Below are 22,564 nucleotides of genomic sequence, written 5' to 3' on the forward strand. Positions count from 1 at the left end.
GACCTCCTGGCTTGTAGGCGACGCTCAACCACGGAGACACACTATTGGGGCAATGATACCTTTTTAATCTACATTTTGTCTTGTCTCTTTTTGCAATGATTTTGCAATGTCATTTTCCAGGGAGCAAAGAGAAAGCTCATCGAGTCCCTCCAGCACAGGTGGTCGGGAGGCAAATGGAGGCGGCTGTTTTACAGATGCTCCGGCTGGACTGCCCGGCACCGGTCACACCACCTCCGCTGTCAAGATGGCTGTCGGACTTGGAGAGAACTTGGTCGAGCTTCTTCCATCCGCCAGCTGGAGTTCCGGTGCACGTTGGGTGGTCGGGGCGGTGACCTCTAAGATGCCCCTTCTGATCCGTCGCCTGGTCACACCGCTGGCGGTTGCAGTTTATCTGGCCGACTCAGCCTTGCAGCCTGTTTACCCTCTTCCCTCAGCCCCTGTGATTCGCCCTCTCCGTGAGTGTCCTGGGTGTTCCTGACGCTGTTTGTGTGCCAGATGTCTGGCATTAACCTCACTACACAGAGAAGGAACTGCAAGTGACACCGAGGACACGCTCAGCTCACCCCGGCCCATGTTCCCACAACTCGACTTCCCCTCAGTCAGGTCCTGAAGGCACCCCGCCTCTCCAGTGCCACCCCGACAAGAGCGGAAGCGTGACAGAGGGAACATGGGAGAGTGTGGGGACCTCGGGGGTCACAGTGTCTTAGGTTAGCAATTTTTACAAACGATGTGGCCCTGGGAGTCCACGCCACTGTGCGGACTCCTGTGTCCCTGAGGGGCCCAGGGCCACGCCGCCTCACGGCCCTGACTCGGGGGCCGGGTCCAGGACAGCACATGCCTCTGTGTGTGTCAGGCGTGGGTGGGACCGAGTCCCTCAGTGGCCCACTGCCTGCCTCGTCCAGCTCCTGCGTGCCCACACCGGTGGCCCCTCCTCCACCGCTGGAGCAGCAGCACAGCATCTGTGTTCCAAAACGTCCCCAAGCCCCGGCTGCTGGTGTGGCTCAGGGGTTGAGTGTCGACCTAGGAACCAGGAGGTCATGGTTCGATTCCCAGTCAGGGCACAGGCCCGGGTTGCGTGTGGGCTCGATCCCCAGTGTGGGGCGTGCAGGAGGCAGGAGATCCATGATTCTCTCTCATCATTGATGTTTCTTGCACTCTCTCCCTCTCCATTCCTCTCTGCTCTCTGAAGTCTATATACATAAATATATACATATATATATACATACATATATGTATATATATAGACTAGAGGCCTGTTGCACGAAGAGATTCGTGAATAGGCCTTCCCTTCCCTTGGCTGCTGGCACCAGTTTTCCTCTGGCACCCGGGACCCAGGCCTTCGCTCTGGCTGGGCTCTGGCCAGAGCCCCCTCCCCCCAGCCGTCAGGCTTCGCTGCTCCACCAATCCCGTGGCCGTGAGGCCTCGCTGCTCGGCAGGCTTGGGGTACGTTTAGCTTCGCTCCACCGCTTAGAGCCTAGTATGCAAATTAATCACCATCTTTGTTGGCGGTTAATTTGCATATTGCCCTGATTAGCCAATGGGAAGCATAGCGAAGGTATGGTCAATTACCCTTTTTGTCTTTTATTAGATAGGATATATATATATATATATATACACACACACACACACACACACACACACACACGGAATAAAATTTGTCCCCAGGACTTGTTCCCGTCGGATGTGGTAGGTGACAGGGAGAGGCAGCTGCCTTCAAAGGAGAAGAGGGTAACTGTGCCGTGCAGGGCCGCACAGGGAAGCACCAGTGTTCGCCCACAGGCGGACTCAGGAGCCCAGAGAGGGTGGCCCAGAGTCCCGGTTGGGCTTTCACAGGAGGGGGAGGGGGAGTTCCATGCGGCATCGTGGGGAGGGAGGGCAGGGCCTCGCTGTCCAGGACCCGGCTTGGTGTCTGAGGTGCGATGGTGAACTGGTGGGTGCGGGCTCTGGATGGATTGATTTGCAATCAAAGGTGTTCACGGGGGAGTCTTAGCCGGCCCCAAGGACTGGTGGGCCATGGGCTTGGGGCAGTCTCTCCAGCACCAAGGCCCCAAGAATCAAGGATACAGAAAACCAGCAGATACAGTAGAGTCGGGCGGACAGACGGTGTGGGGAGGAGGGAACGTTTCTGCCTGTCTGGAGATGCAAGCCAGACTGTGTTTAAGAGAAAGACAATAGGTGTTTTGTTGAAGAGAAGAAAGAAGGGGAAAACCTGATGCTACTGTGACGGGGCCATCCCCGGGAGACGGCTGCCCAGACCGCGGGCCCTGCCTGGCTCCCTTCTCTCCTTTCAGCCGGAGAGAGACATGACCTTCATTTCCCAGGAGAAGGGGGAATAATGCACGCCCACCGCCCTCCCTCCACTCGTAGCCCTACCTCCTGTTTCCAGGGCCTGTGAGCACGAGCGTCTCCCTTTATGACAATCATTTCCGTGCGGCTGCCTCGCTTTATTGATGAAGACAAACCCTAGGTACACATTTCAGAACCATCTGCAAATCTCTGTTTAAAAATTTTAAAAAATATGTCTTTATTGATTTCAGAGAGAGAGAGAGAGAGAGAGAGAGAGAGAGAGAGAGAGAGAGAAACATCCATGATGAGAGAGAATCATCGATTGGATGCCTCCTGCACCCCCCACACTGGGGGTCCAGCCTGCAACCCAGGCCTGTGCCCTGACCGGGAATTGAACCGTGACCTCCTGGTTCAGAGGTCGATGCTCAACCACTGAGCCACGCTGGCTGGGCCAAACCTCTTCTCTGGAGTCTGCCCCTCCCCCGCAAGGATGACATTTAGAGCCCACTCGGATAATCTGAGATCATCCCCCGTGCGAGAGCCTTAACTTAATCACAGCCGCAAAGTCCCTTCACCGGAGTCACACTCAGGCCGGCGGGCCATCTCCGGTCACTCCCCTCACAGCCTCCACGTCGCTGTCACACGTTTTAATTCCCTGGGTATATCGCAAGCCCCACCCACACCATTGTCCAGGCCACTCCTCGGGAGGCTTCCTCTTGCGCCCTCCCTCCTGCCCCCCCCCCTCGGCCTGGTAGCCGTCTCTTCCCGGAAGGGCACGTCTCCTTCATGACTCCTCATGGCAGATGTTCTCAGAGTTTGTTTCTCTAAAATGTCTATTGGACCTTCTTCTTCTCCTTTTTTTTTTTTTTTTACAGAATTTCTGTGAGTTTACTTGAGCCATAGACCTTCATTTTTTTTTTTTTTTTAAATCCTCACCCCAGGATATTTTTCCATTGATTTTTAGAGAGAATGGAAGAGAGTGGGAGAGACAGAGAGAAACACATCGATTGGGTGCCTCCTGCACCAGGGCCTGTGCCGGGGAGGAGCCTGCAACTGAGGTACATGCCCTTGACCGGAATCAAACCCGGGACCCTTCAGTCCGCAGGTGGACACTCTGTCCACTGAGCCACACTGGCCAAGGCGAGCTTCATTTTTTAAGCACATTTCTTTTTGCTGGATTTCGAATTCCAGGCTTGCAGTCACTTACTCTTAGGATGTGGAGGTTCTCCCTTCCAGGCCGGAGGTGTCAGCACCCAGGGCTGTGCCTGATGCAGGTGGCAGGCCTCCTGTCCATCGGGCAGGCCTCCTGTCCAGCTGCACCGGCAGCCCTGTCTGTCCATCTCCTGCTTTATCGCCACGACCACACAGTACTTCCTGGTTCTGCAGCTGACGTATCCATCGCTTTTAGGAAATCATCAGCTCCTATCTCTTAAAATGCGGTCGTCATCAGCCTGCGGGACGGCAGGGTGGGGCCGCGCTGCCTGGAAGGGGCCGGCTGGCTGCCGGGTGGTGTGAGGCTGTATGACCCCCCTAGGGATGTGCAGTGTAAAGTGCGAACATCCCATGGGACTCCCCCCCTCACCCGCAGGTCGGGTCACCCCACTGCTCCTAGAAATGCCACTTGAGCCCGGCCCGCACGGCTCAGCGGTTGAGCATCCACCTAGGAACCAGGAGTTCACAGTGCCATTCCAGGTCAGGGCACAGGCCCGGATTGCGGGCTCGGTCCCCAGTGTGGGGCGTGCAGGAGGCAGCCGATCAGTGATTCCTTCTCATCACGGATGTTTCTCTCCCCCCCTCTCCCTTCCTCTCTGAAATCAATAAAAAAAATATTTTAAAAATTAAAAAAAAAAGAAAGAAATGTCACTTGGCTTCTTAGAGGCAGTTTGTCCTGGAGGGTGCCCGTGCCTTTACAACAGCCCCACTTTCAGAAAATGCCCCCCAAACCCGTGTCTGCTCCTCCCACACATCCAACCGTCCGCTGGTCCTAGACGCCCACGGTGCCCCCTCTCCCTCCGCCCCCCAGCAGGCCGCCCTTGCCCCATCCGCCCCTCCCGGCCCCCGGGGCTGCTTCCGACGCAGCCACAGAGCTGGGCTCGCCCTCGTGCTGCTGACCAGAGGCCCGGCTGCCAAGGGTTCCGCGCGTGGCCGGGGACTAGACTGTCATCCTGGGGGGCGGGGCAGAGGGGGCGGGGAGGAACCTTCCAGGGGAACAGCCATCCAACCTCGCGGCGCTGGAGCCCAGAGAGACCCCGCCCGGGGTCGCCCGGCCCCGCCCACCGGAGCCACACCCGCCCCGCCCCCTCTGCGCTGTCCCCGCCCACCTCCCGCACCCCGCCCCGAAGCCCCGCCCCAGCCCCGACGGCCGGGCGCGAGGGTCCGCCCCTCGATGGCGTCAGGAGGCCCGCGACCCGGAGGCGGAACCGCCGGGCATAGCGCAGATCTCGGCTCCGGGAGCGCAGAGGACCCCGCGGGCTTGCAGGGGCCCGGGTGTCCCCGCGCCGCGCCCGGCCATGCGCGCCCTCGCCCCCGCCCCCGCCGTGCGCCCCCCGAAGCCCGGGGCGCTGCTGCTCGCGCTCCTGGTCGCGCTCCCGGCGGTTCTGGCCGAGGCCCCGCACCTGGTGCGCGTGGACGCGGCTCGCGCGCTGCGGCCCCTTCGGCCCTTCTGGAGGAGCACCGGCTTCTGGTGAGCGCCGCGGGGCCACGGACACGGGGCTGGGCGGCCCCTGCGCCCCTCCCGCCGAGCGCTCCTCTATCCTGAGCACGTGCCCGGCTCCCGCCTCTCCGGGACCCCCTTGTCGCGCGTGGAGAGACACAGGCTCCTGCGCCATAGCACACAGTAGGCGCTGCCAAGTGAGGAAGGCGCCCAGGCGCCCACTCCTTCCGCTGAGGCCCACCCTCACTCAGTGGGGGTCTCCTCTGTCCCCACTCCATGGGGCTTGGGGTGCCTCAGGGGTTTTCTAGCTGAGGGAGGACCCGGGTGGTGGAGGCCTGGGCCGGGCTCTGAGTTTGCCTGATGGCAGAGTCGGTGATGGGAGGCAGCCAGGCCTGGGAGGGCCTTGTCTCAGGACACTGTTCTGCCACCCACAGCCTCCCAGGGGCAGCCCCAGGGATGTAGGACATCCCTGCCCTGGGGCCTGTCCCCATCCCTGTGGGTCCCCAGCCCCCTCTGTGTCCGGCTTCGAGCTCAGCTCCGCAGCTGCCGCAGCAAGGAGCAGGGTGGGGGGAATGTAGTCCTCTCTCCTCGGGAGCCCCCGACCCCCAAACCTAAGACTGCATACCATTTCTGGCCTTGGGGGTCGTTGTGTCCCACCAAGGAGAGCGTCATTCACTTGCGGACACTTCCCCGTCTGTCTGCTGGAGCCGTCTCTGGCCGTGGCTCTGTCTGTGCCGATGTTCTGTGAGGCTGGTCTGTGGGCCTCCCTCGCGGAGACTAATGCTCCCACGCCCTTGTTCTGTCCCCAGCCCCCCACTGCCACACAGCCGGGCTGACCAGTTCGACCTCAGCTGGGACCAGCAGCTCAACCTGGCCTACGTGGGCGCCGTCCCTCATGGCGGCATCGAGCAGGTCCGGACCCACTGGCTGCTGGAGCTCGTCACGGCCAGGTGGGTGGTGGAGGGGTGGGCAGTCCGGAGCGGCTGGGCAGAGTCCACTGTATGGAGACAGGACCGAGGCTGTGTCCATGGAGGACAGTGCAGTGCGGCTGTTGGGGGGCACAGGGGGAGGGGAATCTGGCTCCCGGGAGCCCTCGTCCCCAAGCTTCCTAGCAAAGTGTCCTGTGGGGATGGGAGGAGGGAGGACGTCCTCCTGGCTCACGGGGCTGTGGGTGCTAGGCTGTCCGGGACGGGCACTGCTGGCTTCCTGCCGGTCACCTGGAGCTCAGAGTGGGGCTGGGTCCCGCTGCCCTGGCTCTGTGGCTAGACCGCTCCAGCGAGTATTCACACTTGGACCCTGTGCCAGGTTTTTAATTTTTATTATTTTTATTTTTATTGATTTCAGAGAGGAAGGGAGAGGGAGAGAGAGATAGAAACATCATTGATGAGAGAGAACCATTGACTGGCTGCCTCTTGCACGCCCCCCACTGGGGATCGAGCCTGCAACCCAGGCATGTGCCTTTGACCGGAATCAAACCCGGGACCTTTCAAGCCCACAGGCAGACGCTCTATCCACTGAGCCTAACCAGCTAGACATGTGCTGGGTGTTCGTGAGTCGGGCTGTGCAGGGATGTGGTGCCCACGGGCCGACTGAGGTTACGCTGGTCACACCAGGGCCTTGGGCCCTGCAGGCCTAGCCGGGGCCTGGGCCCAGGTGTAAGGGACACTTGGGTGTGTGTGTTGGGGGAGCTGCCAGAGACACAGACGCTCCGGCCCTGGCCAGAGCTCCCGCTCTCACCGGTGGGAGGGGCTGCGGGGGCCCAGGGTCCAGTGTCCTTCTGGCATCTTGCAGGCCACAGGGTTGTCTCGGGTCCTCGTTCAAATAAGACAGTAACACCGGGTGTCAGCCTGGCCCCCGCGACGCACAGTACCAGGATCCAGCTTCGCACAGAGGTGGCGTCTGTTTTAAAGGCTCCCTTGTCCCTCTCGGGAGGACATGGCACCATGCCCGGGAGGAGTCGGTCTGGGTGACTGGTGGTGAGGATGGTGCTGTGAGGGCTTCGGCGTGGCACCTCTGGGACTGGGTCTGGGCGGTGCCGCCTCCGCTACAGAGAGGAGTTGGCGGGCGCTGGCTCCCTGTGCCGGGCTCGGGCCGCCTGCACGGCGTCGTGCACGCTGTGGAGCAGCTGCGCCTCCTCCCCCGCGCCCTCCTGGCCGTGCCCCAGGAAGCCCCCTCTGCGCAGGGCATCCCTCACCGGGGGGCTGCAGCAGGCCAGCAGCAGGGCGATGCCCAGCGCCCCGTAGTCTCTTCGCAAGTCCCGCAGGGTGGCCAGGCCGGCCGCGTCCAGGAACAGCAGCGGGGCGCAGTCGATGACCACCGTGTGGAAGCTGGCCGCCGGTGCGGGCACCAGCGCGGCCGTGCTGCTCGCCGGGCCCCGGTCCTTGTCCCGGACGGGGCCGCCCTCGCTGACCAGGGGCTCCGGGCCCCGCCCCGCCCTCCCGGCAGCCGCGCGCCCTGCGTCCAGCCCCGTGAGGCTGTAGAGGGAGCTCAGGAAGAAGTCCTTGTTGGCGTAGCAGAGTGGCCCTGCGAAGCGGAACACCTGCACCCCGGGCTCAGGGACCAGGCCTTCGAACTCCGCCGTGTCCTCGTAGGAGCAGGAGCCCCCGATGCGGGCAAGCAGGGCGGCGCGGGGGCGCTGGGTGCGGCCGGCCAGGCTGAGCAGCGAGAGGAGCAGGCCCGCCAGCAGCCCACCCTCGGTGCTGACCAGCACGCAGGTGGCCGCCGTGGCCACCCAGACCAGCGCGTCGGCCCGGCTGAGCCGCCACAGCTGCGGGACGTCCCGGGCCTTGCGCAGGGCCCCCCGCAGACTGACGACGATGACGCAGGCCAGGACGCAGCGCTGCAGGTCCCGGAACAGCGGCGCCAGCCACAGCAGCACCAGCAGCACCACGGCGGCGCTGACCACGCTGGACAGCTGCGTGCGGCAGCCGGTGGCCGTCTTCACCAGGCTCTTGGCCAGGGCGGCGCTGGTGGTGAAGCAGTGGAAGAAGGCGGGCAGCACGTTGCAGCAGCCCACGGCCAGCAGCTCCTGGTCAGCGCGCACGGAGTAGCCGTGGCTGCGGGCAAACATCTCCGCCAGCGAGACGGAGAAGGCGGAGCCTACGAGGGCCAGGGGCACAGCGTCCAGTGCCACGCGCCACATCAGCTCCGGGTCCGGCACCCGTGGGGGCACGAAGCCGGTGGGGATGTCGCCGGCCACGCTGGAGCCGAAGCGGGCGTGGAGCTGCCCGAAGTGGGACACAAGCGTGGCCGCCACAATGACCAGCAGCTCCGTGGGCAGCGGCACCCTCAGGCGGTGCCGGCAGCGGTCCGAGAGCTCCTTGGCGGCCAGCAGCACGGCCAGGCACATGGCGCTGGTCAGCACGTCACACAGGTTGGCCTGCCCGGCGCTCTGCAGCAGGCTCAGCCACGTGCGGACCACCAGGCCCAGCCCCTGGTGCCGGGGCACCCGCACCCCCAGCAGGTGCCTCAGTTGGGACGTCAGGATGGTCACTGAGGCCCCCATGGCGAAGCCGTCAAGCAGTGGCTGCGAGAGGTAGGCGGACACGAAGCCCAGGCGCAGGACGCCCAGGAGGACCTGTGGGCAGAGGGTCGTGAGGGCAGTGGCTGTCCGTGGCGGCCAAAGGGGTGGCCGTGCAGAGGGCCTGGCCAGCCACGGGAAGGCACCTCCTGCCCCACAGCGGCACTGCCCCCTCCCGAGACCCAGAGCCAATGGAGGGGGCCTTGGGGCTGCGGTGGACAGGCCGGTACAGGAGAGAGCGGTATCGGGGGGCCCCAGGAAGGCAGGGAGCTCCCAGGGCCCCACCGGGGGCAGGAAGCCTGAGGAGGCCATGTGGGTTAGTCACACTCCGGCCACCTGTCCCGGCTCAGGCCGCCGCTGGCCACCAGGCTCCATGGGCCCTGGGCACCCTCAGCCCGGGCGCTCTGCCCTGGGCGCCATCTCAGGCCTACCTCTGCCCATCCTGTTCCTTCAAGGCTCCAGCCCTGTGCTTCCCCAGGCTTGGCCCTTCCGGGGCACAGTGAGCACCCAAAGGGGCTCCCCCAGCAGATCGGCGGGACTCCTGCGGCCGGCTCCTCACCTGGTAAATCCCAGCCATCAGCGTGAGGGCAGTGGCCACGCGAATGGCGTAGCAGTCGCGCCCGCAGTCCCGCAGCCCGGGTGCCAGGCTGGCCGCTGAGGCGTTGAGGGCGCTGCCGTTGTCCCCGGGCCCGGCGCCATCCTGGGCGGGGTCGAAACCAGCCAGCAGGAGCTCTCGGTCCACCACCTGTCCCACCATGAGGCAGAGCAGGCTGAAGATGCCCACAGAGACGTGGCGGGAGGTGCCCATGAGGAAGTAGATGAGGTTGGCGAAGAAGGACGTGTAGAGGCTGTAGACGGGCTGCAGCCCGGCCAGCAGCGAGTAGGCGATGGCCTGGGGCACCAGGATGATGCCGATGACCAGCCCGGACATGATGTCGCCCGCCAGGTCTTCCCGCAGGCTGTACCTGCGCAGCCAGCGGGTGGCAGGGAACAGGTCCTGCACCAGCGCCCACGCCCCCTGCGCGCTGCACACGCAGCTTCGCCGCAGCCTGGCCTTCAGCGTCCGGCGCAGGCCCGGGGGCGGCGGGGGCCGCCGGCGGACCAGCACCGGGGCTCCGCCCTGCTGCTCGGGGGACACGTCCATCATGGGGAGCGAGGCCCTCGGAAACCTGCCATGGAGACGTGGGTGTCAACCCTGGGGCTGTAGGAGGTTCGTCACGGACCCAGGCTCCGCCGCACCCCATCCAGGCCCAGGCCCTGCCCTCACCCCTCACGCTACGCCCCCTTCAGACTACCGAGCCCCCTTTGCCCTGTGGCCCTGGGGGGACGGAGGCCGGGGAGGGAGTGGCAGCCCTCGCCTCCTGCCAGGCCCCCTGGCACCTGCTTTGCTGTCCGTTCCGACTGCAGGGCCCTCTTTCCACGTGTGAGGCAGCGCTCCTGGTTTCGCCTCAAAATACACGGGTGCACCGTGCAACACGCGAGCTGGGCTGTGCCTGCCGTCTGGCCCAACCCTGTCCCCGCACTCGGCACAGCGAGCATGCCGGCCCGGCTGCTCAGCTCAGCCTTGGGCCCCTGACACTGCGCTCACAGTGACCTCACACCTGGTCACTCCCCTGTGCTGAGAGCACTGAGAGCTGGGCCAGGACATGGGGCCTCGACTGCCCGGGGCGTGGAGGGTGCGAGGCGTGGGCACAGCTCCTGTGGACTTCCGTGGTTCTTCCCTTCAGGGGACGGAGGAAAGCTGTTTCAGAGACCTCACCACAGGACCTGGGACTGGTTAGTGCCACCGGCCTTGAGGGTCCCCCACAGAAGCCTGGCCTTTCCTCTCCCCAGGGAGCCTTCAGGTCCACACAGGCCCCACAGGGCTCTTACCTGAGGGAACCCTCACGGGTCGGGCTCAGTGGGTAGTGAGGGCCTGTGGCTGTCTGTCCTCCTGGGCCCGGCTGGGTCTGCTGGCCAGCTGGACCCCGAGCCCAACTGCAGGCAGTGCTTGGTGGTTGGCTGGGCTGGCCATTAACTTATTTACCCCAGAGACTGCTGAGTCATGGGTTCCCCCAGACTTACCCCAGATGCGTGTGACCAGAGCGGCCAACCTGGGGGGTTGTGCTGTAATCAGAGGCCCCGAATAATTACATGTGTGGCCTCCGATAGGCTCCAGCCTCCCGGGAGGGGGCTGCAGGTGGGGGACGGGCTGCAGGTGGGGGACCAGCTGCAGGTTGGCGACCCACCGCCCGGGGCAGCGTGTGGCTGGGCAGGATGCTTGGGAGGAGGCCCTGGCACCCGGGACCCTAAAGAATGGGTATGGGCCAGCGGGGACCAGGGAAGGGATCCCCGACATCCTCCCTGTCCTGATGGGAGACAGGCTTGGTCCACCCTGGGACATGGCAAGGGCGTCCTGGCCTCTCTCTCTTCTGTCTGTGTGTTTTTTTAAAATATATTTTTATTGATTTCAGAGAGGAAGGGAGAGAGAGAAACATCAATGATAAGAAAATCATCGACTGGCTGCCTCCTGCACACCCCCTACTGGGGATCGAGCCTGCAACCCAGGCATGTGCCCGTGACCGGAATTGAACCTGGAACCCTTCAGTCCGCAGGCCGACGCTCTGTCCACTGAGCAAAACCAGCCGGGGCTGTTCTGTGTCTTTGTTTGAAAGGCTGCTGTGTGTGTGTGTGTGTGTGTGTGTGTGTGTGTGTGTGTGCGCGCGCGCGCGCGCGCGTGCTGCCAAGGGCAGGGGGTTGCCAGGTGCTGACTGAGATTCTGGGACCAGCCAGGTGTGGGTCCGGAGTCTGTCCCCCGAGCCCGACCACCCTTTGTGAGTGGCAGCGCCTGGCTTCCTGCGTGTGCGCTCCCCTCTGGAGGAAGGGCCCGCCAGGCAGGGCTGGCACGAGGCCTGTGCCCCACACCACACGCTGAGGGCAGGCTGCCGTGTTTACAGTGGTCACTCAGAACGTCAGCCCCCCATTTTTTAAATAAAGGAGTGGGTGAGAAGGGGACGATCCCGCGGGGTGCTGAAGCCTCAAGGGCTCCGCCATCCTGGAGGGGGTGGTCCCTTTGGTGCTGGAGGCCTGAGCGGGCCTGGGCTGCTGTCCCGGAGGCCCTGGCCCTGGCCAGCTGATCCTCCCATCCCCACGGGAGCTGCCAGAGGCAGCAGCCAACCAACCTGCAGGACTCTGTTCCGCCAGATGGGACGGTGAGAGGTTGAGGGGCTCCCTCCGGACCCCATCTCACTCAGTCCATTTGGGGGCCTCGTCAAGCCTGCCTACGGGACCGGTCCTGGACCTGAAGCCCTGGGCCTGGCTGGGGAGACCAGAGCCCCATTTGGGGGCAAAGATGGGAATAGTGCCCAGAGTGGCTGGCCAGGGACCCACTCACCCTGCGGAGCTGTGTGCCAGGACCAGGAGCCTAGTTCACTGGCCCAAAGTCTGGGTGGGGAGAGTCAGATAAGGTGTACTTCTGAGGGTGGGGTGAGCGCAGCTACTGAGGGGTCATAAAACAATTATACCCTGAACCAGCTACCTGACAAGGGGCAGTGAGGGAACTCCCAGGTGCCCTGAGCCCATGCTGCCCCTGGGGGCTGGGCTCCCTGCCTGGGGTGGGGAACACCAGAGCCGAAAGGCATGGGGGTGCCTGAGTGTGGACCTATGAACCAGGAGGTCACGGTTCATTTCCAGGTCGGGGCACATGCCGGGTTGGGAGGCAGCGGATCCATGATTCTCATCATTGATGTTTCCATCTCTCTCCCTTCTGCTCTGAAATCAATACTATCAATACTATATATATATATATATATATATATATATATATATATATATATATATATAAAAGGCATGGAGGGTTGCGGGGTGCAGACATGTGCATGGGGCTGGGAGTGATGAGCATCGGTGCTGGGACAGGATGTGGGGGGCTTAGGAAGGGAGAGGTTATTTGGGGGGAAACCTAATGTAGGAGGGGCCCCTCCCACGCAGGAGGGGGCAGGGCCTGGGAGGCTGTCTGGTTTGTAGCACCTGTGGCGGAGTCTGGGCAGGGGGGTACTGCAGGGGGGCTGTTTTCTGTGCACCCACACCAGCACCCCATCCTGTCCGCTGTGTGGGGCCCGGCCTCGGCTGTCCTCGGCGATGTGGACAGGGCCTGACACCCCCCAGCTCCCACCCGGCTGAGCAGGTGAAGAAACTCACTGAGGTCGCAGCTGCCCTTGGAGAGGGCAGGGCCCCTGGGTCGCACACCCTCACCCACAGCTCCGCCTGCCCTTCTGCCTGGTATCCCCTTCGGCGACAGTGCTGTGCTGTGGTCTGGCTGGGCACGTGGGCACGTGTCTGGGCCCCCTCTACCCCCGCCCCCCGTGCCCCTCCCCCCAGCTGCAGGCTTCTGGCTCAGGGCGGGGGGGGGGGGGGGGGGGGGGGGCTGGGGTCTCCAAGGCCTTCCACCTGCCGCCTGCCCATTCCCTGCCACACCCACGCGGCTATTTCCTTAATATTTGTCTTCAAGCCGAGGTTTTTATGGTTAAGGACAGTTATTTGAGAAGGAAACACTATTTGTACAAGTAAAGAGAAGCCTCCGGACCCGGTTCAGTCTCCAGGGCCCGGAGGACAGACCCGAGTTTCCTGAAAGCCCCGCCGCAGCGCGAGTGCGAGCCCTCAGCTCCCGGGCTCCAGAGGGAAGGCCAAGGCCAAGCAGACCCGCCTCCCGCCCGGTGGCCTGACACCTTCCCACCCTATCCCGGCGGGCAGACCGCGCCTCCGGCACGCCATCCCCCCTCCGCCCCACCCCCACCTCCGCCATGCCCGGCTCTGGGAGCCGGCGGTCTGGGTCTCCATCTGCACATCCCACCGCCTGCCTCGCGGGCGCGCGCACTCCGCGTCCCCCGCGTCCCCCGCGTCCCCCGCGTCCCCCCTGCCAAGCCCGGGCGACTGGCTGGTTCCCGCCAGCATCGAGCACTCACCCGGCGGCGCAGCTCCGTCCTCCGCCACGTGCTCAGGCCCTGGGGTGGGGGTTCCCGTGCCGCGCGCTGTGAATGAGGCCCTTGTGCTGCAGCCGCCGCCCTGGCCACGTGCGGGAGGCGACGCCACTGCCTCAACCCAGGTGCCGCCCGGCCCAGGCCATCAGGATGGAGGGGCCTCGGTCGGTGGCCAAGTCCGCGGGTGTGAGCCAGGCCTCTCTGCAGGGGGAGTGCTGGGAGGGGCAGTGCGCTCACCTGACCGCTCAGCCCCTGGCCACCACTGCACACACCGCTTCCCTCCCAAAGGGCGGAGGCACCAAGGACTGCTCCAGGGTTCCTAGCCCCCGCCTTCGGGTGTTCTGGCCCCGGGGGCAGGTGCACTGGCTGGCTGGGCCAGCAGACATTCAAGTTCACCAGGTGACAGGCTGGGCACACCTCTGCCCCGGGGGCTCCCCAGGGGCACCCCACTGGCCAGGGCAGAGCAGGGACCACATTCAGAAAGGCTTGCTGGGCCCAGCGCTGTGTGGGCGGGTGTGCAGGGACCTGTCTTCACGTTGCACTTGGTCACCATTGTTTGCCCCTGTCTCTCCGCCCCGCCCCCACCACACATCTGTGGGACTTTGGCACCCACCTGCTGCGTGCATTTAATTTTTACCCAAGTGCTTGTTAAGTTTTCTCTTCTGGTACCAGTTGTGACCTTTGGATGGAGGGAGGTGGGTGGAGGTGTGTATCCTCGCTGTGCGCATGCCTGTCTGTGCACACGCCTGTCCTGCTGGGCTCACACCTGTCTGTGCACACGCCTGTCCTGCTGTGCGCACGCCTGTCTGTGCACACGCCTGTCCTGTGCACACGCCTGTCCTGCTGGGCACACGCCTGTCCTGCTGGGCTCACGCCTGTCCTGCTGGCTCACGCCTGTCCTGCTGGGCTCATGCCTGTCCTGCTGGACACATGCCTGTCCTGTGCACACGCCTGTCCTGGTGGGCTCACGCCTGTCCTGCTGGGCACATGCCTGTCCTGTGCACACGCCTGTCCTGGTGGGCTCACGCCTGTCCTGCTGGGCTCATGCCTGTCCTGTGTACATGCCTGTCCTGGGCACATGCCTGTCCTGCTGGGCACATGCCTGTCCTGTGTACATGCCTGTCCTGTGTACACGCCTGTCCTGTGCACACGCCTGTCCTGCTGGGCACATGCCTGTCCTGTGCACATGCCTGTCCTGCTGGGCTCATGCCTGTCCTGTGTACATGCCTGTCCTGTGCACACGCCTGTCCTGCTGGGCTCATGCCTGTCCTGTGTACATGCCTGTCCTGTGCACACGCCTGTCCTGCTGGGCTCATGCATGTCCTGTGTACATGCCTGTCCTGTGCACACGCCTGTCCTGCTGGGCTCACGCCTATCCTGGGCACACGCCTGTCCTGCTGGGCTCATGCCTGTCCTGCTGGGCTCACGCCTGTCCTGCTGGGCTCACGCCTGTCCTGGGCACACGCCTGTCCTGCTGGGCTCATGCCTGTCCTGCTGGGCTCACTCCTGTCCTGGGCACACGCCTGTCCTGCTGGGCCCAGAGCCGGAAGGAGCAGGGGGGTGTGCATGTGGGTGGACTTTGCAGTCAGGCCCAGGCTCTGCCTTGATGGGGTGCTGTGAGGGTCGGGAAGAGAGGACCTGGGAGAGGTGTTGACCTGTTCGTGGGACAACGCTGGCTGGCCAGGCTGTGAATGGGCCGGAGACAGACAGACAGGGTTTCGGGCCTGACCCATGTGACTCCCCCCTCCTCCTCCACAGCGCACAGGCCACTAACCCGCTGCCATCACCCTCGTACCACCCAGCCTGGCCGTCACCCTCAGCTGTGGGTGGGCCGGGCAGGCTCTCAAGGGGAGCCCTCAAACCCCTGGCTCTCCCCCTGCCTGGGCCTCCTCCTGCTTGCCAGGCCCACAGCCTGACCAAGGACCACCCGCTTCCTCCCAGCCCCAAGCCAGGTCCACCCCGGATGCCCACCTTTGTGGCCTATCTTACTGCTGCTTACCCCTGCCTGCCTCTGCCGCCTGCACCCCTGCCTGCCACACTGACCAGCTGAAGCGAACGCTGTGCTAGACCACCCAGCTCCATCAGCAGGTGCTGGTCCCCCCTCCCTCTCAGCCCTCCCCTCACCCCCTCTCACCCTCCCTCTCAGCCCTCCCCTCAACCCCTCTCACCCATCCCCCTCACCCCCTCTCCCCCTCCCCCTCAGCCCTCCCTCTCAGCCCTCCTGGTCTGCACACCACACCTGCCCCTGGGGGCCATCTTCTGGCTCCAGTGAGCACCAGGGGGATCCTTTCAAAACACGGCAAAGGCAAGACTGTGAGGACAGGAAAGATGTGCTTGTCAGGTGTGGGGTGGAGGGCGGGGGCAGGGGAGGCTCGAGGGCCCTGAGGCTGCTCTGTGTGACCCCCTAACTAGAGAGGGATCACTGGACATCTTTCCAAACCTGCAGGGTGCACACCACCAAGACTGGCCCGAACGCACAGAGGACTCGGGCGATGCCATGCTAATGTCGTCTCGGTCGTCACCAATGTCCGCTCTGTGGGGAGGCTGATAACGGGAGGCTGTGAGGGGCAGGATGGGAGAATTCTGTACCTCCCTCAATTGTGCTGTAAACCTAGAACTGCTGTAAAAAAAGTCTTAAAAACAAGCAAACCCAGCCCTGGCTGACTTGGCTCAGTGGAAAGAGCACCAGCCCACAGACTGAAGGGTCCCGGGTTCAATTCCGGTCCAAGGCATGCACCTGGGCTGCAGGCTCGATCCCGGCCCTGGTCGGTCATGCGGGAGGCAACCCATCGGTGTGTCTCGCTCATATTGGTGTTTCTGTCTCTCCCTCTCCCTTCCACTCTCTCTAAAAATCAGTGGGAAAATGTCCTCAGGTGAGGATTAACAACAACAACAAAGACAAGCAAACACAAGAAGTCCTGGCACTGCTCTGCCCGGGTCTCCGATAGGGCTCCCTACTTCCTCCTGAGTCGGGGTCCCTCCTCACTGTGGCCACCAGGCCCCGTGTGACCTCATCTCTCACACCCACACCCTGGTGCTGCCCCAGGTCCGCTAGACGCCCTTCTGCCACTCCGTCACCACGCGTGCGTGTCCACCTCCGGACTCCACACACGGTCCCAGTTGGCCCTGCGCACTCATGGCTGGTGTGTCCCATCACGTGGGGTCCTGGATGCTGCCTGGAAGGCCCGCCCTCCTGACCCTGGCTCCCTGGCACATCCCCCTCCCAGCACGTCTCCTTTGTTTCATTGCCTGGCGATGCCTGCGTCCTCTCCAAACGGGAGCCCCGAGGGAAGTGGGCCTCCGTCTGGGATGCGTGCAGGGAGGGGAGGCTGCCTTCCCCTACTCCTGCCTGCCCAGGTTGCCCCTTGGAGCGTGGGAGAGGGGCCGGGCGCTGGCCTCCAGGGGGGCAGAGGAGAGCAGGTCCAGTTGACCATTGTCCGCCAGCCCCTGGTCCCGGCCAGCTGTCTGCAGGATGCCGGTTCTGCCTCCTTTATCCTGTTGCATCTTTCTCAGGCTTGTCTGCCTGCCCCACCCCTGACCCTGGCTGTTCAGAGCCCGGATGGCTTGGGGTGGGGATTCCAGGACAGGCACTAGTTCGCACTAGGCTGTGAGGGATAGGCTTCCACAGCTGGGGTGGGGCCCGTGAGTCTGGAGCTGAGTCCTGTGTGCACCTGTGGATTCTTCACCCGAGTGAATGTGGCCTCGGTTCCGGCCCCGGCTGCCTCTTCCTGCCCTGACATTCCGTGTCCTTTTACAGCAGGTCGGCTGGGCAGGGCCTGAGCTACAACTTCACTCACCTGGACGGGTACCTGGACCTTCTCAGGGAGAACCAGCTCCTCCCGGGTGAGTGTGGCCGGCCTCTGCCCACACAGTGCGCTCTCCCGCGACCTGGCCCCTCTGGGTCCTGGCTGGTTGCTCCCCCAGGGCTGGCCTTGGCGCCACATGGTGGGGCCGGCCCGGGCAGCATGGGGCTGTGTGGGAGGTGGGCAGCAGGACAGAGGGCCTCCCGTGTTGCAGGCTTCGAGCTGATGGGCAGCCCCTCTGGACACTTCACCGACTTTGAAGACAAAGGGCAGGTGTTTGAGTGGAAGGAACTGGTCTCCCTCCTGGCCAGGAGGTACATCGGTGGGTGAGGAAGCGGGACCTGGAGGACGCGGGGGCTCCGGGGCTGGCTGTCCTCACGCACCTCTGCAGCCTTCTCACCAATCTCTGTCGTGAACTTTTAAAAACTCTACATTTTTTTTTTATTGACTTCAGAGAGAAAAGTGGGGGGGGGGGGGGAGAGAGAGAGAAATATCAGTGATGGAGAGAATCATGGGTCAGCTGCCTCCTGCACGCCCCACACTGGGGATGGAGCCTGTAACCGGGGCACGTGCCCTGACAAGGAATTGAACTGTGACCTCCTGGTTGATAGGCTGATGCTCAACCACTGAGCCATACTGGCCGGGCGTCTGTCATGAACTTGATGGGGAGGGAGGTCAGGGCGGTGGGCGGGGGCAGACTCGCAGGAGTCAGACAGCCCTACACCCACACCCCAACCCTGGGCAGCCCTGCCCCAGGGGAGGGGCCCACGCGCCACCGCATGGACACTCTGCAGGGAGGTACGGACTGGAGCAGGTTTCCAAGTGGAACTTCGAGACGTGGAATGAGCCGGACCACAAGGACTTCGACAACGTGTCCATGACTTTGCAAGGTGGGCGGGCCCCCGGGACCTAGGCGTGGAGGGGGCGGGGCTCCGGGACCTGCGGCGGTGAGGGACGGGGCCTCCGGTGCGAGGATGCCCATCCTGACCCCCCCCCCCCCCCAGGCTTCTTCAACTACTACGACGCCTGCTCCGAGGGGCTGCGCGCGGCCAGCCCGGCTCTGCGCCTGGGCGGCCCTGGGGACGCCTTCCACCCGCCGCCGCGCTCCCCGCTGAGCTGGGGCCTCCTGGCGCACTGCCACCACGGAGCCAACTTCTTCACCGGGGAGCTGGGCGTGCGGCTGGACTACATCGCCCTACACAGGAAGGTGCGCACGGGCCCTGCGCGCCCCGGGGCGGGGTGGGGCGGCCTCCGGGACGCAGGCCGTGCTGAGGTCGGGCTGTGACCGCAGGGTGCGGGCAGCTCCATCTCCATCCTGGAGCAGGAGAAGGAGGTCGTGCAGCAGATACAACAGCGGTTCCCCAAGTTCGCTGACACCCCCGTTTACAACGACGAGGCCGACCCGCTGGTGGGCTGGGCCCTGCCCCAGCCGTGGCGGGCCGACGTGACCTACGCGGCCCTGGTGGTGAAGGTGGGCCCCGCCCCGGGCGGGCGCGGTTCCCTGGCGGGGCGGGGGGCGGCGGCCCGGGTCCCAGCCGCCTGGTGCCCACAGGTCATCGCGCAGCACCAGGACCTGCTGGTGGCCAACGGCAGCGCCTCCGTCCGCTACGCCCTGCTGAGCAACGACAACGCCTTCCTGAGCTACCACCCGCACCCCTTCTCCCAGCGCACGCTCACCGCGCGCTTCCAGGTCAACAACACGCGCCCGCCCCACGTGCAGCTGCTGCGCAAGCCGGTGCTCACGGCCATGGGGCTGCTGGCCCTGCTGGGTGAGCCCCCGCCCGGCCCGGGTCGCCTCGCCACGGGGCTGGGCTGGACGGTCATGCAGGCCCTGAGGAGGCAGGGGAGCCGGTGGACGTGCCCTGCTGGGTGGGCCGCAGAGGAGGCGGTGGGTGTGTCCGGGACCTGCTGGCGGGGGACCCCGGTGCAGGGGAGCAAATGGAGGGAAGCCAGGCCCTGCGCGGGGGGAGGGACGGCAACGCCCGTGTGGTGACTGCCGCCCGCGCCCCGCAGACGGCGAGCAGCTCTGGGCCGAAGTGTCGCAAGCCGGGGCGGTTTTGGACGCCAACCACACGGTGGGCGTCCTGGCCAGCGCCCACCGCCCCGCCGGCCCCGCCGACGCCTGGCGCGCCACGGTCCTGGTCTACGCGAGCGAGGACACCCGCGCCCACGCCAACCGCAGCGCCGCGGTGACCCTGCGGCTGCACGGGGTGCCCCCGGGCCCGGGTGAGCGAGGGGCCCCGGAGCGGGGTGTGGCCCCGGAGCGGGGTGTGGCCCAGCTGGACGGGCCTGGGGCGGGGCCTGGAGGGGCGGGCCCGGGAGGCGGGGCCCCATTGTCCGGCTCCGCAGGGCTCGTGTACGTCACTCTCTACCTGGACAACCGGCGCTGCAGCCCCCACGGCGAGTGGCAGCGCCTCGGGCAGCCGGTCTTCCCGTCGCCGGAGCAGTTCCGGCGCCTGCGCGGGGCCGAGGTCCGCGGGAGGGGTGCGGGGTGGGAGGTGGGAGGTGGGGGCGGGCGGCGGGGCTGCCCTCGGGGCCAGGGCCTGAGCACCCGGCTCGGTCCCCAGGACCCTGTGGCCACCGCGCCGCGCCCTTTCCCCGCCGACGGCCGCCTGACGCTGCACCGCGAGCTCCCGCTGCCGTCGCTGCTGCTGGTGCACGTGTGCGCGCGCCCCGAGGAGCCGCCGGGCCAGGCAAGTGGCGGCCCGGCCCCGCCCCCCGCGCCCGCCTCCCTCCCGCCCCCACCCCGCCCATCCTGCCCCGTCACGCCGCCTCCCTCTTCCCAGGTGACGCGGCTCCGCGCTCTGCCCCTGACCCGTGGGCAGCTGCTGTTAGTCTGGTCGGATGAGCGCATGGGCTCAAAGTACGTGAGTGTGGGCGCTCGGTGCCCCAGCCCCTGCCCGGCGCCCCCCATCCTTCCCCACCACATGCCCCCCCAGCGCCTGCCGCCTGCACTGCCCACGTGGTCACTCCGCTGTAGCCCTCACCACCCGGAAGGCCACGCCCTCCCCTCACACACCTGCCGCCACTGTGTTCATGACGTCACCTCTGCCTGATGTGGGGGGAGGGCTCCAGCCCCTCCCCCCGGCCAGTGTGGCCTGTCCTCACAGCTGGCAGAGAGCCCAGGGCCCCGGGGGAGCCAGGAAGGAGGCTGGAGGGACTAGGCTCTGGGGGGCCTGCACCCCAACCACCTGGACCCCAGCCCTGGTCCCGGCTGACCTCCCAGGTGCCTGTGGACATACGAGGTCCAGTTCTCCCCGGATGGCCAGGTGTTCGCGCCAGTCACCCGGAAGCCGTCCACTTTTAACCTCTTTGTGTTCAGCCCAGGTGCGTCCGCCACAGCTCCTGGGGCTCCGCACGGTGCCCGTGGGGTGGGGCCTTGCGAAGCCTGCGGTCAGGGGGCGCCTGGAATTTGATGTGGGTTCAGGCGGTCATGTGCTCCAGAACACGCATGTACCTTTGTGTCCCCAGACACAGCCATTGTCTCTGGCTCCTACCGGGTTCGAGCGGTGGACTACTGGGCCCGGCCAGGCCCCTTCTCGAACCCAGTGCAGTACCTGGAGGCCTCTGCCCCGTGAGGGCCCTGCTGTCCAGTGCCTTTGCGCCTGTGCTGACCGGTGGGCTGGACCAGCACCAGCTGTCCGCCGGTTGTCAGATCTGCTCTCTCCTCCCGCCTGGTCACTCACCCCCTTAAAGTGCCTTCCACACCTGGGCCTTGGAGTTGACCTTCGTGGACCGACACTGGCTGGAGCAAGTCTCCCTGCTTCCCTCCCACTCAGACCATCCCCCTCTCGCCTCCCCGCTCCCCATGGGTGCCAGGGTGGGAAGCAGGCGGAGGGGCCAAGGCACAGCTGCCATCAGGTGGTCCCCTGCCCAGCTGGGGTCTCTGGTGGCACCCCATCCCACCTTCTGCCCAAAGGGGGGACCCACTTCCTGAGGCCCATCTGGGCTCTCCCTGCACCTGCCAGGTGGGGGCAGGCTGGGCTCCGGGCTGCCTGGCACAGACTGGCCAGCAGCAGAAAAGGCCGCCAGTGGGCTGTGCCCGCTCCCACGGACATCCTGGCTCCTTATCTGGGCCCGGAGGGAGACTGATGGTGAGCTCAGTTGAAGACAATTTGGGGACATCTATAGAGCTGTGGGCAGGGGCAGGGCTGCCACAGGGGCGGTACAGAACCCAGCCCTCCAGCCCACTGCTCCCGGCAGACAGAGCAGGTGAGGGACCACTGACTGCAGACCAGAGAGGTGTGGAGAGCTCACTCGGGCAGGAGCAGAGACCTTGGGCCTGGGGTCCCTGTGGGTGGTGTGGGGGGTGTGGAGGCCGGATCCCCCTCCTACCCACCGCCCTCTGGGCTGCCCTGCGCTCAGATTGGGAGGGGATGGGTCTGGAAGGGCAGACGGAAGACAAGGCCCCGTCCACCCCCAGGCTGCCCATCCAGTGTCTATATGAAAAGTTCAGCAGGGCCTGCGTGGCTCGGTTGAGCATCGACCTATGAACCAGGAGGTCGCAGTTCGATTCCCGCTCAGGGCACAGGCCTGGGTTGCAGGCTCCATCCCCAGTGTGGGACGTGCAGGAGGCAGCCAGTCAATGATACTCTCTCATTGGTGTTTCTCTCTCCCTCTCCCATCCTCTCTGATAACAATAAAAATATATTTTTAAAAAAGAAACGTTCATGGGCCACCAACTCCTTGTCATGGGGGGGAGATACCAGCTTGGTCGTATGTCCATTTGAACCCCAGAGCCAGCACCTGTCCCCATGTCCCTTTCCCCAAGTGGATGCCTGAGCGCTTGGGGCCTGGGGGCCTTGTGTCTTTGTGGGACACCACTGCCCACTGACCACTGTGACCGCACAGGGTTCCTACCCCATAACAAAGCCCTGTCTGAGTCAGCTCGGGCGGCCATAACAAAACACTACCGTCCGGGCAGCTCAGACAGCAGAAATGGATCTTCTCACAGTCCCGGGGGCAGAAAGCCTGAGCCCCCGGGTGAGCAGACAGGCCCCTCCTCCGCTCGCAGACGGTGCCATCTCCGTGGCTGTCTGTGTGCGGCTGATCTCCACGTATAGGACCCGTCACCTGGAGTAGGGATCTCCACGTACAGGACACGTCGCCTGGAGTAGGGATCTCCACGTACAGGACACGTCGCCTGGAGTAGGGATCTCCACGTACAGGACACGTCGCCTGGAGTAGGGATCTCCACGTACAGGACACGTCGCCTGGAGTAGGGATCTCCACGTACAGGACATGTCGCCTGGAGTAGGGATCTCCACGTACAGGACACGTCGCCTGGAGTAGGGCCTACTCATGATACTATCGTCACCTCTTCCGAGGCCCCATCTCTGAATAGGAC

The 22,564-nt window shown here is 64.8% G+C and overlaps 2 protein-coding genes across 4 annotated transcripts; one reads left to right on the top strand and one right to left on the bottom strand.

Moving 5' to 3' along the window:
• Positions 1-4,685: 4,685 nt before the first annotated feature.
• IDUA (alpha-L-iduronidase) lies at positions 4,686-21,808 on the top strand. Of its 2 annotated transcripts, XM_036326418.1 has the most exons (14): positions 4,688-4,969; positions 5,749-5,889; positions 17,172-17,257; positions 17,432-17,539; positions 18,012-18,107; positions 18,222-18,424; positions 18,509-18,688; positions 18,770-18,986; positions 19,231-19,443; positions 19,567-19,688; positions 19,785-19,910; positions 20,004-20,080; positions 20,444-20,544; positions 20,689-21,808. In XM_036326418.1, the coding sequence occupies exons 1-14, from the start codon at positions 4,797-4,799 to the stop codon at positions 20,793-20,795; spliced, it is 1,950 nt and encodes a 649-aa protein (XP_036182311.1). In that variant the 5' UTR covers positions 4,688-4,796; the 3' UTR covers positions 20,796-21,808. The 2 variants fall into 2 exon arrangements, with proteins under 2 accessions (XP_036182320.1, XP_036182311.1); XM_036326427.1 differs by lacking the exon at positions 18,509-18,688 and having other exon boundaries at positions 4,686-4,969.
• On the bottom strand, positions 6,963-13,699 carry SLC26A1 (solute carrier family 26 member 1). 2 transcript variants are annotated; one of them, XM_036326405.1, is made up of 3 exons: positions 13,400-13,699; positions 9,019-9,628; positions 6,963-8,516 (listed from the first exon to the last, which is right to left on the bottom strand). In XM_036326405.1, exons 2-3 carry the CDS (start codon positions 9,604-9,606, stop codon positions 6,984-6,986), a joined length of 2,121 nt encoding a protein of 706 aa, XP_036182298.1. In that variant the 5' UTR covers positions 9,607-9,628; positions 13,400-13,699; the 3' UTR covers positions 6,963-6,983. The 2 variants fall into 2 exon arrangements, with proteins under 2 accessions (XP_036182298.1, XP_036182290.1); XM_036326397.1 differs by lacking the exon at positions 13,400-13,699 and adding an exon at positions 10,332-10,423.
• Positions 21,809-22,564: the final 756 nt, after the last annotated feature.

The sequence above is a fragment of the Myotis myotis genome, unplaced genomic scaffold (genome assembly GCF_014108235.1).
Source record: "Myotis myotis isolate mMyoMyo1 unplaced genomic scaffold, mMyoMyo1.p scaffold_m19_p_1, whole genome shotgun sequence".
NCBI classification, from domain to species: Eukaryota; Metazoa; Chordata; class Mammalia; order Chiroptera; family Vespertilionidae; genus Myotis; species Myotis myotis.

Excerpts from the sequence above, each read along its gene's own strand:
- IDUA (XM_036326418.1), top strand. The coding sequence starts at position 4,797 with ATGCGCGCCCTCGCCCCCGCCCCCGCCGTGCGCCCCCCGAAGCCCGGG. Across the intron at positions 18,987-19,230 it reads GGGGCTGCTGGCCCTGCTGG|ACGGCGAGCAGCTCTGGGCC; the intron begins GTGAGCCCCCGC and ends CGCGCCCCGCAG. Across the intron at positions 20,081-20,443 it reads GATGAGCGCATGGGCTCAAA|GTGCCTGTGGACATACGAGG; the intron begins GTACGTGAGTGT and ends CTGACCTCCCAG.
- SLC26A1 (XM_036326405.1), bottom strand. The coding sequence starts at position 9,606 with ATGATGGACGTGTCCCCCGAGCAGCAGGGCGGAGCCCCGGTGCTGGTC. Across the intron at positions 8,517-9,018 it reads TGATGGCTGGGATTTACCAG|GTCCTCCTGGGCGTCCTGCG; the intron begins GTGAGGAGCCGG and ends CTCTGCCCACAG.